The sequence below is a fragment of the Brachionichthys hirsutus genome, chromosome 14 (genome assembly GCF_040956055.1).
Source record: "Brachionichthys hirsutus isolate HB-005 chromosome 14, CSIRO-AGI_Bhir_v1, whole genome shotgun sequence".
Classification (NCBI taxonomy): Eukaryota; Metazoa; Chordata; class Actinopteri; order Lophiiformes; family Brachionichthyidae; genus Brachionichthys; species Brachionichthys hirsutus.
This window is the reverse complement of record NC_090910.1, coordinates 12,626,308-12,640,387: the sequence shown is the minus strand read 5'-3', so window position 1 is coordinate 12,640,387 and position 14,080 is coordinate 12,626,308. Positions and strand designations below refer to the sequence as shown.

At 54.1% G+C, this 14,080-nt stretch overlaps 3 protein-coding genes across 3 annotated transcripts in view; 1 reads left to right on the top strand and 2 right to left on the bottom strand.

The window, feature by feature from the left end:
- LOC137904140 (histone-lysine N-methyltransferase 2C-like) overlaps positions 1-8,702 on the bottom strand; it is a 38,260-nt gene extending 29,558 nt beyond the window's left edge. The window contains 11 exon segments of the mRNA XM_068748303.1: positions 182-345; positions 446-560; positions 1,317-1,488; positions 1,593-1,743; positions 1,830-1,939; positions 2,080-2,169; positions 2,803-2,963; positions 3,050-3,692; positions 4,009-4,088; positions 4,171-4,380; positions 8,500-8,702. Coding sequence (XP_068604404.1) covers positions 182-345; positions 446-560; positions 1,317-1,488; positions 1,593-1,743; positions 1,830-1,939; positions 2,080-2,169; positions 2,803-2,963; positions 3,050-3,692; positions 4,009-4,088; positions 4,171-4,379 — 1,895 coding nt within the window. The 5' untranslated portion in view covers position 4,380; positions 8,500-8,702.
- A 640-nt stretch (positions 8,703-9,342) lies between these two features.
- Positions 9,343-11,936, bottom strand: xrcc2 (X-ray repair complementing defective repair in Chinese hamster cells 2). The gene is made up of 6 exons (XM_068748109.1): positions 11,916-11,936; positions 11,396-11,477; positions 11,287-11,322; positions 11,024-11,173; positions 10,672-10,948; positions 9,343-9,706 (listed from the first exon to the last, which is right to left on the bottom strand). The coding sequence occupies exons 1-6, from the start codon at positions 11,934-11,936 to the stop codon at positions 9,403-9,405; spliced, it is 870 nt and encodes a 289-aa protein (XP_068604210.1). The 3' UTR covers positions 9,343-9,402.
- Positions 11,937-13,596: 1,660 nt separating this feature from the next.
- Positions 13,597-14,080, top strand: part of LOC137904138 (5'-AMP-activated protein kinase subunit gamma-2-like) — a 7,546-nt gene continuing 7,062 nt past the window's right edge. The window contains exon 1 of the mRNA XM_068748302.1: positions 13,597-13,602. Within this exon, the coding sequence (XP_068604403.1) occupies positions 13,597-13,602 (6 nt within the window). The remainder of the gene's footprint in view (positions 13,603-14,080) is intronic.

Sequence of the window (14,080 nt, the reverse complement as noted above, 5' to 3'; positions counted from 1 at the left end):
CCTGCCCTCCCCAGCCTGGACGATACACTCTGAATGGACACACCTGTAACACACAAAAATAACACTGGTACCTTCTCAGGAAAACAGCCGAGCCGTCGGGGGAAATGTTCTCCAACCGTTTCCTGATTAAGACGGCCGAGCGGCGGTCTCTGGTGGAGGATTAAAGAACTGCTGCACCTACCGAGAGCAGCGGAGGCAAGTCACATCGCCCTGTGGCGTGTGGAGGTCAGCGGCACGGTCACAGAGAGGGCAGGGCAGGGCAGGGTCACATGACTCGCACAGAAATGGGTGATTGGCCCACTGGCCAGATGACCTCACGCCACAGCGGCGGCAGATTCTGCAGTTCTGGAAGACGGAGAGGCGTTAAAACACACAAACACAAACTCATCTACGAGGCAAGCGGGTCCAAAGTCCAACCCTGCGTTCATCCCTGCGTTCATCTCACCTTGCAGCTCCAGCCGGCGTCGTGCGTGTGATCCAGAGGAGGCGTGAGGCAGTGTGTGTGGTACGCTTTATCACAGCGTTCACACAGCAGCAACACCCCATCGTCCACTCGCAACCTAACACGCACACAGACACAGGACGTACGGTCAACGTGTCCATATGCAAACGTCCTGACGTCAGCCCTCGCTCAGGTGAGGGTCTCCGCCTGGATCCCTTCAATCTCTCCAGCTTGGTGGATCCGTGTGGGCTGCAAACGACTTTGCAAGACATACGTAGGCGTCTGCGAAGGTTCTGCCAAGTCTGGCCCGGGAACCCAGCAGAGAATCTCAGCAGCGCAAATATCTCCCGTTTTAAGTCCAACACCTCATGAGCAAACAGCTGGACGCAGAGGTCCAGTCCCTCCCCTCATAAGCAAACAGCTGGACGCAGAGGTCCAGTCCCTCCCCTCATGAGCAAACAGCTGGACGCAGAGGTCCAGTCCCTCACCCCATGAGCAAACAGCTGCACGCAGAGGTCCAGTCCCTCCCCTCATGAGCAAACAGCTGGACGCAGAGGTCCAGTCCCTCCCCTCATGAGCAAACAGCTGGACGCAGAGGTCCAGTCCCTCCCCTCATGAGCAAACAGCTGGACGCAGAGGTCCAGTCCCTCCCCTCATGAGCAAACAGCTGGACGCAGAGGTCCAGTCCCTCCCCTCAGGGATGCTTTAGAGGCGCCCGGGTCCGATCCATTTATTTATCTCCACTATCACATCTCATCTGAGACCCAACATGTAGCACTGCTGATTCCAAGTCGCCACCAGGAGAATCTTTAGCTGCTAAATGCTAATGCTAAGGCACAGCACCTGTGAACGACCGGAGCACTGAACGGTTTACCTGCAGCTCTGACACACCCGACACTGCGGACACTGCCAGCCGGCCCGGAGCAGGGGGGAGGGAGCCAGAGGGGGGTCCAGGCAGCTGCCGTGGTAACGGTTACCACAGCTACAACACATCAACAGAAGGCTGACATCGCCACTGCCTGAGCATGACCTGCACTGCGAGGACGCTGCAGAGAAAACGTGGCAACAGGTGACGCGTTAGTAGGGCGGGGCTCAGGTTTGGCTGGTCCGCCTTTAAACAGGAAACAGCACGACGGCCGGTGGTGCGTACCTGCTTGTGCGTGCCTTGTACACAGTGTGCGTCTCTGGGTCCGGTTCTGGTGAGCTCCGGCAGCAGCAGCACAGGGAAGGTGGTAGCTCCGCCTACAGCTCGTCTCCTGGCAACGCAGTGACGCTCCAAACCGTCGACAGAAAGCACAAACCTGTACAGGAAACGGAAGGGGCGGGGCTTAGCGAGGCTGTACGGCCGCGCCCCCTTTAAAGGCGTGACCAGATGCTCCACGCCGACCTGCATGCTTCCCGAGTCGATGGCTTTGTCCACGTAGAGCAATGATTGGCCCTCGCCTCGACACACCCCTTCTGACCACGCTGCACACTCCAGGTGAGCACAGCACTGACCTGCACACACACACACACACACACACACACACGCACGCACACACACACACACACACACACACACACCGTTTACACGGACCGATGCCAAGAGGGAAGCCCGCATTTAAGGGCGGGGCTAAGTAGCGCCGTGCTCCCTATACCTGTGGGGTCGAACAGTGATTGGACGCTGATGTCAGGTGGAAGGCCGATGGGTCCGAGCTGCTCCACGAACTCCGAGGAAGACTCCTCCTCTGAAACGTCAGACTCTGATCAGAGCAGGCGTGAGTTTCTATTGATTATCGATTTATTTTATTTACCGACGGTTCAAGTGGTCAGACCTTCATGACTAAAATATTTAGACGAATGGAATTAAACAGCAACACACTTTAGATTTTAATTATAAAATAACAAGAGGGCGGGCCCGGGTCTGTTAGCCCCACCCACCCTGGGCCATCAGTCGGATTAGAACCTCCTTTCTGTTTGGAATCACACGTGATCGATTAGTGCGAGTAGAAATACTCACCATCCTGCTCTGGACTGCTGCACCTGCGCACGCACACACACACACACACACACACGCACACACACACGCACACACACACGCACGCACACGCACACGCACACGCACACGCACACGCACACACACACACACACACACACACACACACACACACACACACACACACACACACACACACACACACACACACACACACACACACACACACACACACACACACACACACACACACACACACACACACACACACACACACACACACACACACACACACACAGAATTCTTCCGTCAGCACACACACACATCATTTATTTTGACGGGCATGCAGGAAGTGAGGTCACTCACGTGGGTGGAGCCGGGTCACCATGGTAACAGTGGTCGTGGCAGTCGTCGTCTCGGTCAGAGGAGGCGCGGCGGCTGAGGACGTGGAGCGGGACGTAACCGGGCGTTGGGCCGAACACCACCAGGCGGCCCTGGCCCAGAGGAGGGTCGTCGCCGCGGTAACAGAAGGCACACTGCTTCAGACTGAGGAGCGAGAGACCAACATGGATGTTCTGCCCTTTCATTGGTTCCAGTCCCCGCTGAGACGCAGCAGCGAGACGTTGTCCTACCGTTCCTCGATGTGTCCCAGGCTGGGGGTGGGAGAACCCCCAGAGTCCTCCGACAGACAGCGCTGGAACAGGGGCGACAGCGAGTCCTCGTCCTCCGGTGGGAGACAGGGCGGCGCCGGAGGACTCCGCTCCATTGGACTGGCCTCGCCCCCCTCGGTCTTCAGCGGAACCGGGCTGGCATAGCAGATCACCTCCATCGGAGGGGGGCTGTGGCTCGGGCCAGTCTGGACCTCCGTAGGACCAGGATCTGGGCTGGGACCCGGGCTGAGGGGCAGGGGACCGACTTGGGCTACTTCCACAGAACGGACAGCCGGTCCTGGGCTGGGGGCTGGGGGAGGGGAAGCAGGAAACGGGCTGGTTCCGCCCACATCCTCAGAGGTGGGCGGCGGGTCAGGGTTGGACACCTGGACCGTACACTCAGGGGGAGGGGCGGGGTCCAGCACAGGTTCTAAGCCCAGATAGTCCTGGCTGGGTGCGGGGTCTGGTTGAGGTTCAGGATCGGGTTCTATGACGGGATCAGGTTCTGGGACAGATTCAGCTTCAGGCTCGGGTTCAGGATCGGGTTCTGGTTCGGGTTCAGGTTTTGTATTGGACCTTCTCCTGGAATTGGACCGCCGGCCTCCTGTCGTCCTCGCTCTCACATCTGGACACAGAATAAGACGGAGACACAGAGTCGAGATCCGAACGGCTGAAACGTCACAGATCCTTCCGGGTCCAACTCCAGCCGGACCTCTGGGCGGAACAAAGAGGCGGATCCGGGCCTTTTAAAGTCGACAGTGTGACAGGCACTAAAGGGGCGTGGCCTAGGTGCAACAGGCGTGTTGGTTTGTAATTACATAGCTCTTGCTATTAGCATACGGATCAGGTGGTCCGAGTGGCGCCGATTACACCCCCAGACCAGACCATCAGTCACCATGGTGACCCAGCCACCATCGTGACACACACACACACACACACACCTGTCTTCTCTGGCGTTTTCTTCTCCGCCGTGTCCGTGCGCTCTTCATCCTTTACCTGGGCTCTGCCTCGACTCCGCCCCCTGCAGACAGACTCCAATCAGGACGGGAGGTTTGATAACAACGTGGCATTAAAAATGTTCCTCGGGGGGGGGTCACACTTACTTCCTTGATTTGGGGGGAGGAGGAGGTGGCGGAGGAGGAGGGGCGGAGCGCCCGCCGCTCCCGTCCTTCCGAGGCCGCCCACGAGGCCGCCGCTCAGAGGCGAGTTTAGCAGCAATTTCTTTGGCGAGCTGAGCGCTGCGTCCGGCCCGAGTGATGGGGGGCGCTGGTCCTCTGTCCCGAGGCTCCCGAGACTGAGCCCCAGATGGCATTCTGGGTAAAAACACAGCAGAGGGCGGGGCTTCAGGTGCAGTCCGACGGACGAGACGGGAAGTGGGGTCAAAAACAAACATTGTAAGGTCATTAATTAGCATAAATCAACTCTTTATCCATTATTTTCCCTCGACGTCAGGACGGTCACAGGTGGAGGCCGCTCAGCCATTGGCCGATATCTCACAGCAGATCAGAACTCCACCGATGAGGTATCTGAGCGTGACACTCCCGATCAGATCAATGACACGTTCCAGTCCGGCCTCCAGGGTCCGAATGGAGACGCTCATCAAGTATTCAGTTCTTCAGCTGCTACTCAGATCAATCACTTTCAGGTAAACATGCATTTCCAATATCAGCAGATAATCATTGACCATCAATCCTGCCCGGAGGTGGCGCCCTGCTGTCAGAGGAAGCACGGTGAAGACGAGCCCCCGTCGATGGCTCAGGTAAAGCAGCCAATCAGCAGTGAGCTGTGCACGCGGGGAACACGCCCTGGAGCTCAGAGTCCAGCACGCGGCCCGGCGGCGCCGTCCGTTTGTGCTGCAGGTCACTTCACTGATTGATTATTAAATATAGATCAGAGCTGATCATTCATTGATGTTTGAGATATCATGAAACCAGGTGCAGCGGGTAGCGCAGTCTCCTCACGTCAACAAGGTTCGGGGTTCAATTCCTATCGCTGCAGAGTTTGTATGTTCTGTGGGTGTGAGCGAACGTCGGGGTGAAGGTACAACATCGGGGTGACGTCAGAATGAACAGCGCCACCTGCAGCACTGGAGGGACACCTGCAAGTCGCAGGCTTGCGGCATGAGACGAGAAAGATGTTTGCATGGAAATATATTCACACACGCGACAAACACTCATTAGAATTGATACATTTTGATCAGCATGTTAAATTTATTATTAAAACATTCATTCATATTTAACCGTGAAGTCGTAGATGTCTTTGGTACGATGCTAAATTAAGTCGGGGGCACGGTGACATCGCTCAATGTGACGGCATCACGTCACTGATGAAACTGCTGCCATACTGCGTTGCTGTGCCTTTGATGTAGCTTGTCATCAAAGGTCAATTGATGTACTTATTGAACTTTGATGTCTATGTCTTTGAAGTCATTGAGTGGGAACCTATTTATACAAGCACACGAATCCTCTCGGGTAGCGCTTTTCTCAACACTCGTATGTACAAGAAAGAGATGCAAGCACCAGTATGGACCTCCAAGGACACGGGTCTGGTCCCCCCAGGAAAAGCCAAGAGTCTGGTCCCCCCAGCAAGAGTGACGAGTCTGGTCCGTCCAGCAAAAGTGATGAGTCTGGATCTCCCAGCAAGAGTGACGAGTTTGGTCCTTCCAGAAAAGACGTCGTCCCTGCTCGGTGATGTTTTCCAAGACTTTCTTGGGAAACTGACCGACAAAGAGTGGGACGGCCTGCAGTCAGGGACCACCGACCAGAAGACTGAAGCACGTCTTCTGGACATGAGTCGTGATATAATCAAAGTCGTGGCCGACTCAGTGAGTCACACAGTTCTGGAACAATCTCCAGAACTGTGTGAGCAAAGCATTTCTCCCCCGACATCAAACACGTCGGGGACCAGCCTTCCTGTTGATACAGAGGAAGTCCAGGAAGCGCTGGATGAAGTCCTCCCGCCGGTCCTCGCCTCGACGATGGGTGCTCCAGAGATGATTGAGACTTTGGCTCCGTACGAGATATCGCGTCTGGTGTCCAAAGAAGTCATGAAGAGCTTACGCAGCAGCCTCAAAGAAGCTGCAAACGGCGGGCAGGAGGCAGCGGGAGGTCCCAGCCCCACGCAGCTCTCCATCGTGCGACACTTCAGGAAGCTGCTGCAAAGATTTGCTCAGAAGAGTCGCAAATTCCTTTGCTGGTTGAAAGAGGAAGAGTCGGCAGCGAAGGACCTCGCCTCGCCGGAAGGATCTGAGCCTGAGGACTCCATGATGGGAGATCTGATCCCTTCCATTCAGATGGGAGATGTGTTCCCCTCAGAATCGACCATCAACAACGCCGTCGATAAAGCTGTCCTGGAGATCCAAGCTTACTACGAGAACAAGGACAAGCTCGTCTGTGAACCCGCAGAGAGCGAGAAGGAAACTCCTCCAGAGCTACCAGAGGCCCCTGCCATCGTGGAAGGGGGGGTGCCTTCGGTGGCCGAGGGGGAGGAAGGTCTCCCCACAGCAAGGGTCTGTGGTCCGGAAGACAGGAGCGATGTCCGAACGGCATCGTCGCCCGAAGGCCTGGAGAAGCAGTGTGGCTGGATCGTCACGGTGCTTCTCTCAAAGATCTTCCAGGGCAAGAACATTCCTGTCACGGACATGATGGAGATCAAGGAGATGATGACGAGGGTGCTCGTCTCCAGTGTCCAGGAGACGTCCATCACTCTGGAGATGGACACGAAGCAGGTCGACAAGCTCGCCAGACGTGTCCACAAGAAGTTATGCAAACTGATGGGCACCCATTGGACAGTCTGCATGAACATGATGGGGAAGAGGACGGGGATTTATAAGATCGTCGCCGACACCCTGATCAGATGTCTGGAGAAGACGAGGAGACCGAACCCATTTGTTCGGGTCATCCGGTCTGTTTGTGGCCTCTTCCGCGGGTCCAAGAGCTCCAAAGACCCGTCCAAGCCCTGATGAGACTTTCGTGGCGTGTGCGCCCGCTTCCCCGGCTTGCAGGTCGTAGGTGTTGCAGCGCCTATGACAGCTGGCTATGGGTGAGAGGCAGGGTGCACCCCGAACAAGTCGCCAGGACACCGATACTGGACTGGCTACAGATGGGAGTCGTTGTTTTTGACTCTCCTCTGACCTGCCAGTCTCTCTACAGACGGGAGTCGTTGTTTTTGACTCTCCTCTGACCTGCCAGTCTCTCTACAGATGGGAGTCGTTGTTTTTGACTCTCCTCTGACCTGCCAGTCTCTCTCTCAACCCGGCCGGTCAGACAGATGGCCGCCCCCATGAGCTTAGGTTCTGTCCAAGGTTTCTGCCTGTTAAAGGGCAGTTTTTCCTTGCCTCCGTTGCCAAAGCGCTTGCTCTTGCGGGTCAAGTTGGGTTCTGTCGTTTCCACGTGATCGCGTCACGAATTCACGAAACACAAACGAATTGAATAAAACATTTAAAGGCTGCTATTATCGTCTCGTCTATTACATTGTTCTGTATCTGTAATAACTACTTGCAGTTCTCTGGTGGTTCTGCTGGACCCGATTGGGCTGTCAAAGTCTCGGCTCGATGATGAAACTATTAGAGGCGGCTACACCCCGGACAAGCCGCCAGTTCATCACAGAGTCATCGGCACGTTCTCCCCGTGTCTGCGTGGGTTCTCTCCGGGTTCTCCGGGTTCTCCGGGTTCCCCCCAAAAACATGCTGAACATAGGAAATAAACACTTTGTTGTGTTAATACTAAACCCGCTCATTAATATTTATTTGAATTAAACAGCTGATGAACTTCAGACTTTTCTAATAAACCTAAAACAATCAAACAGTCTGAATCATTCTGCTCCGGAACACACAAGTCGGACTCCAGCCGCCAGAGCGCAACGCTGAACGCTAACAGGCTAGCTTAGCAGCGCGCACGACCCGAGCCCGAGCCCGAGCCCGAGCCCGAGCCCGTCATCAGCGGGTCCGAACGACACGGAACCCGGCAGAAGATCACGGCGAGGAGGCGTCGGAGAGGCTTAGCCGCCTGGGTCCTTCTGTCAGAAGCCATCAGCAGCAGCGGCGCCACTTAGCACGTTAGCATTTAGCTGAGCAACTTACCGGAGCGGCTAAATGGGTCGAATCCCAAAAGCAACACTTTCGTCAGACAACAACCAAAAGACGAGTGTGGATTCAACGCGCCGGTGCTCAACCCACACCCCGGTAGTAGCAGTAGCTAGCTACTAGCAGTTAGCTTCCTCAGACCGCCCAGGTAGACCACTTCTGTTAGCATTAGCGTTAGCTGGAGGGCTAGCTGTTAGCGCGCATGAGAAACCAGGGCAGCTTCTGGGCACTCATTCGCCGCCCCACTTTAAATGCTAACGACCCGCGTCAAGTTAACGGAGGGCGCCGCCACCAAACCGGGAAACCAGCGCGCAGACGCGCCGAGAGAAAAGTGAGAAACGCTCCTTACTGGTTCGATGCGATCCGCTTTTTCCTCTCCAGCTTTCCAGACAACTTAAACCGGATCTCTTAAACCGATCTCACATCCGTTCCACAAGGCTGGCACGATACGGCTTCCCGACGAAGCATTCCCGACGACCCCGGGAGGAAGACTGCGCGGCTTTGCTCTGAAAACAAGCGAAAAATTAAAGTTGAAGCGGCCGCTCCATCATGGAGGCCATGTTTAGGAGCGACCGAAGCACCGCCTGTCAGCGACACCAGGAGAAGTAGGTCCGGGGAAACGTTGAACTACGACACCGGAGCAGGACGTTCCGCCGGGCGGAGTTGATTGTTTAAGTTTGTAAATGCTGATAGTTTAATGCGCGTTCGTGTTTCTGTGCGCGCGTGCGTCAGAATGGGTTTATTTGTTTGTGTTGTGCAAAAAGTGTGTCTGACCTCGCGGAGCGATCTGTGGGAGGACCAATCCGGTGAAGCGGTCTCTGTCATCAGGTCTGAAATCCCGGACCGGACCGGAGCGGCGAGCGGAGCGGAACCGCCGCCGCACGTGCGCGCGCCTTCGAACACGGACCGGCCGACGCGGATTGTCGCTCCGCGGCGCGTCCACGTGACGCGTTGTTTTAGATATATGTATGACGTCATCTCGGTGAATCAGAGACAGACGTGCAGTCTCAGAATACTCGATCCTCATTGGCTCGCAGTAGTCCACGTGTCCCTCACCTGGACAGGTCAGGAAAGGGACATTGTTGTCCTCAACCACCTCCTCCCAGAACTTCATCTGATGACTCATCAGTTTTATGGATTACAACAAATCTTTATTGACAAACATATTTAAACATGAACAACATGGACGGCGATAAACGTGTCCCCAGACGGTCCCAGCAGAAGTCCTGTCCTCCATCCTGGGAGCGGCGGGTCAGATAAACGCCACTCCTCCGTCTGTCACACGGAAGGAGCTGCTCCTGTTGGCCTTCGTCCTGGAGGAGGAGCCGAGGACGGTGAAGACGGAGCGTCTCCTCGGCTCCTCGCTGCCTTGTGCCGTGGCGGCCATGTTCTCCGCGGCCTCCTGTCTGGAGCACAGCAGCCGGTGGCTCACCAGCCGTTGCCAGGGGTGACAAAGGTACGGCCGGTCAGGCGAGGAGGAGGAGGAGGAGGGGGGGGGTCCGCTGCAGGCCCTCCTGATCGCATGGCACGTAGCAAAGACAGTGATTCTGTAATCCCTGAGAAAAGGAGCCACGCCTTCTTTAGCCAGGATGGAAGAGTCGGAATTTAAATAAACTACAACTACCCTGAAAAACATCAAAATAAACTACAATCACCCTGAAAAACATCAAAATAAACTACAACTACCCTGAAAAACATCCAAATAAACTACAACTACCCTGAAAAACATCAAAATAAACTACAATCACCCTGAAAAACATCAAAATAAACTACAACTACCCTGAAAAACATCCAAATAAACTACAACTACCCTGAAAAACATCCAAATAAACTACAATTACCCTGAAAAACATCCACATAAACTACAACTACCCTGAAAAACATCCAAATAAACTACAACTACCCTGAAAAACATCCAAATAAACTACAATTACCCTGAAAAACATCCAAATAAACTACAATTACCCTGAAAAACATCAAAATAAACTACAACTACCCTGAAAAACATCTAAATAAACTACAACTACCCTGAAAAACATCCAAATAAACTACAATTACCCTGAAAAACATCAAAATAAACTACAATCACCCTGAAAAACATCAAAATAAACTACAATCACCCTGAAAAACATCAAAATAAACTACAATCACCCTGAAAAACATCCAAATAAACTACAATTACCCTGAAAAACATCCAAATAAACTACAATTACCCTGAAAAACATCCAAATAAACTACAACTACCCTGAAAAACATCCAAATAAACTAGAACCTCCTCAGGAACCACACCCTGGACCGCAGGTAGAAGCCCTCCATCCATCCACCGCGGGTCTCAGATGTTGGATTCTATTCCTGCTGGCCATGGGCGAGAGGCGGGGTACACCCTGGACATGTCGCCAGCGCATCACAGGGCTAGTCAGACAAACCGCTAACGCAGAGAACATAAAAACTCCTCGCAGAAAGGAATCGAACCCAGAAGCTTCCCACTAACCACTACGCCACTACGAACGTGGACAAATACCTGAGGAGTCGTCCCAGGAGCTTAGCGCACCTGCTGAGCTTCTCTTCCTGCTTAGCAATGCTAGCCCCGCCTTCACTGCGATCCAGCCAATAGAACGCGGAGATACTGTCAATGAGGAGGAGTGCCAGAGTGGGCCTCGATGAGAATGTGGTCTCCAGGAAGTGGAGGGTGAGGAGGAGCTGGGAGGAGGAGGAGCAGTGGACGACCAGGAGGCGGGACAGACATGAACGCAGCGCCGTCTCATCCGAGCTGACTGAGGGAGAGCCGGTCGAGCGAGCTACACAGAGAGGGAGAGAGAGCGAGCCGAGATCCTCGTGTGCAAGCAGCGCCCTCTAGAGGCTGCAGAGCTCACCTGCGTCCAGCCGGCTCTCCAGGATGCTGACCAGTCGCAGCATGTCCAGACTGTAGTCGGTGTCCACGAACACCACGTCTACCTGCAGGCCTCCTGCTGCCCCCGGCAACACACAGCGACACACCAGGTGGTAGAGCAGCTCCGTCTTACCTGAGACACGCACGCACGCACGCACACACACGTTCAACACACACACCGGATACATGACGCTGCAGCCGGCCTCAGGGCGGTGACCTCCACCGTGACCTCCACCGTGACCTCACCGGTTCCCTCCGCTCCGTACAGCTCCACCACCTCACCTGCAGCCAAACAGCCATCCATTATCAACAGATGATCAATCATGCGAGGTCACGTGACGTGGCTCGTCATCACCGTGGGCGGGTCCTCCATCCTCGGGGAACAGACGCGGCTCAACGTCCTGCAGGCCGCGACGCGCCTCCAGACGAGCAAACAGCTGCAGACACACAGCCGAGCAGCGGTCACGCCCCAGCACGCGCGCGCGCACACGCACGCGCGGCGCGAGCACACGCCTTTCTTTCAAAACGACTTTTAAACGTTGGGGATGCTGCTGCTAAAGTCAGTCCATGAAAGGCTGGCTCTGGCCTGCTGATGATGACGATGATGAAGATGGTAGGGTGGGTTATTGAGACTTGCAGTCATCGATAATAATAAAACACTTTAATATCTGCTGTATTGATCATTGCAAGTAACTGATCAAGCCAAAGTACGTGAAGAAATACGTTTAAGGCTATAAAGCTAGCATGTTTCTCAGCACCGCCAAGCGATGACGTAACTAAAAAGCGGTTTATCTCCGGTTCGACGAGACTGCAGCCGTGAACACACCGGTACTCTGATTACTTCCGGGGGGTAAAGTAACGCGTAACGGTCCGACCTGAACGCCGCTCTCAGTCATTCCACTCGAGCTTCGTCCTCAAACCTCGAAGCGAAGCCGCGTCAGTCCACTTCCGGGTTCTTCCGTTTTTACCGCCGAAGCAGAGGAGCAGCACGATTGGATGACACGTTTCATCCGAGGCCTCTTCAGCTCTGATTGGCTGTTGGGGTTCCGTCCCGCCTTAACGGGCGTTACCGTAATGACTGCGACGTGCGCGGCCACATTCTTTAAACTACTGTATTGGGACGCTGCGATGAAATATAAACGTTATCCTACGACTTATAAAAACACGAAACATATTAAAGGTGAGAACATTTATTTTACTGAGGAAAACAGGGAATTAAAAAGTACAAAAAAAGCTTCACATAGTAAAAATATCTGTAAACGAACTCGCCCGCGTTGATGACGTCAGAGGCAGACTGGTCAGTTTATTTCTGTTGAACAATAAATACACATTTCTTCCTGACACTAAATCACTGTTTTAAATCTAACTAAACATATCGTGTATAAACCAGCAGAGCGTCACGCGAGCTAATCAACCATCGAGTACCGACGGGCTTCTGTCAGATTGAAAATACGATAGAAAATATATAAATACATGAAAATAACCATTTGCAGTGTTTGGGTTCTGAGCTGCAGACAGCAGCTTCACTCGTCTTAAACTGATAAGAAACAAATACTATCAGTGCAAAATGATCATCTGTTCAGTAAATCCTCCTCTCGGGGATAATCATGAGCAACTACAGCTCCCACAATGCTTTGAGGGATGTACACAATGTAGAATGGCTCCATGTACTGCAGGTACCATGCACCTGCTGCGTGACGCTGGACTTTAATCAGCTGAAGGTTCTCTGGTGAAAAGAGCAGATGATGAAGGTCAGCAGCTCGTCTTCACGACTCTGCTCTGGGATCAGCCGTTCCGACGGGTGTGCTAACAGCCGTTAGCGATACGGACCCACCCAGAGGCCCTCTCAGATGCAGGTTCCTGTAACCATAGAAACGGGGTCAGATGCTGAGCTGAATGGGAACGTCGTTAGCTGCTGCGCTAACCGGATGCTAAAATTAAAATCCAATTATTAGTTTGCAGCTTTTTACGAAACAAATTCACATCCAGGTCAAAACCGTCAACAGGAAACGGTTTGTTGTGGCTTCCTGAGGGACAATAAACCGACCAATCACAACAGCTTCAGGCGTAAACACTGGCGACGCTCGTCCCGTCTGTGTCGCCAGGATTTATGAGCGACACTCACCTCAAGAGCGACAGAATCGGAAGACTGATGAGGGGAGGAGGGAGGGACAGAGGGAGGTGTAGCAGAGAGAGAGAGAGAGGTAGCAGAGAGAGAGGGAGAGGTAGCAGAGAGAGAGAGAGGTAGCAGAGAGAAAGAGAGAGGGAGAGGTAGCAGAGAGAGAGGGAGGTAGCAGAGAGAAAGGGAGAGGGAGGGAGAGGTAGCAGAGAGAGAGGGAGGGAGAGGTAGCAGAGAGAGAGGGAAGGAGGGGTAGCAGAGAGAGAGGGAGAGGGAGGGAGAGGTAGCAGAGAGAGAGAGAGGTAGCAGAAGTGTCGTGAGCGAGCGAGCGGCGCTTCAGGGGCCACTGGATCCCTCCTTGGTGGATCCGAGCAGCAGAAGGTAAACTTCTCTTTCATCTGCGCTGTTCTTCGTTTAAAGTCGTTTCCATGACGATCATGGAGGTTCGTCCCTCAGGTTCGCTGCAGGCGAGACGACCACGTCGACCTTCGTTGTTTAGTCACGCTTTAAACTGCCCTGAGGAGGAGGAGTCCGTTTGGGTCTGGGCGGCGGTCCTGCTAGCGGCCCGCGGGCCACCTGGTGGCAGGACGCCGAACGACTCCTGATGAGTCACTCATTGTGAAGGAAACGCTAACGAGGGTCCGGTCGGTCCGGCCCGGCCCGGCCGCGGCGCCACGCCTCGTTGGTCCTGCAGGTTTTACAGTTTAACCCTGAAACGAGAGGACGGGCGGAAAGTTTCACGAGAAGCTCCGTCCGTTGCCACGGCAACGAGCATGCGTGAAACGTGAAGTGATGATGAGTGGGAGGTTAAACCCTCAGCATTGCCTCACAGGACGGACGCTTCGTATCCTCATTATCAGGAAGCATCATGAGGTCGTCCAGTCCCGGTTCTGAACCGGTTCTGGTTCTGTGTAAATGATT

Excerpts from the sequence above, each read along its gene's own strand:
- xrcc2 (XM_068748109.1), bottom strand. The coding sequence starts at position 11,936 with ATGACTGAGAGCGGCGTTCAG. Across the intron at positions 11,323-11,395 it reads GGATGGAGGACCCGCCCACG|GTGAGGTGGTGGAGCTGTAC; the intron begins GTGATGACGAGC and ends GTTTGGCTGCAG. Across the intron at positions 11,174-11,286 it reads GTACGGAGCGGAGGGAACCG|GTAAGACGGAGCTGCTCTAC; the intron begins GTGAGGTCACGG and ends TGCGTGTCTCAG.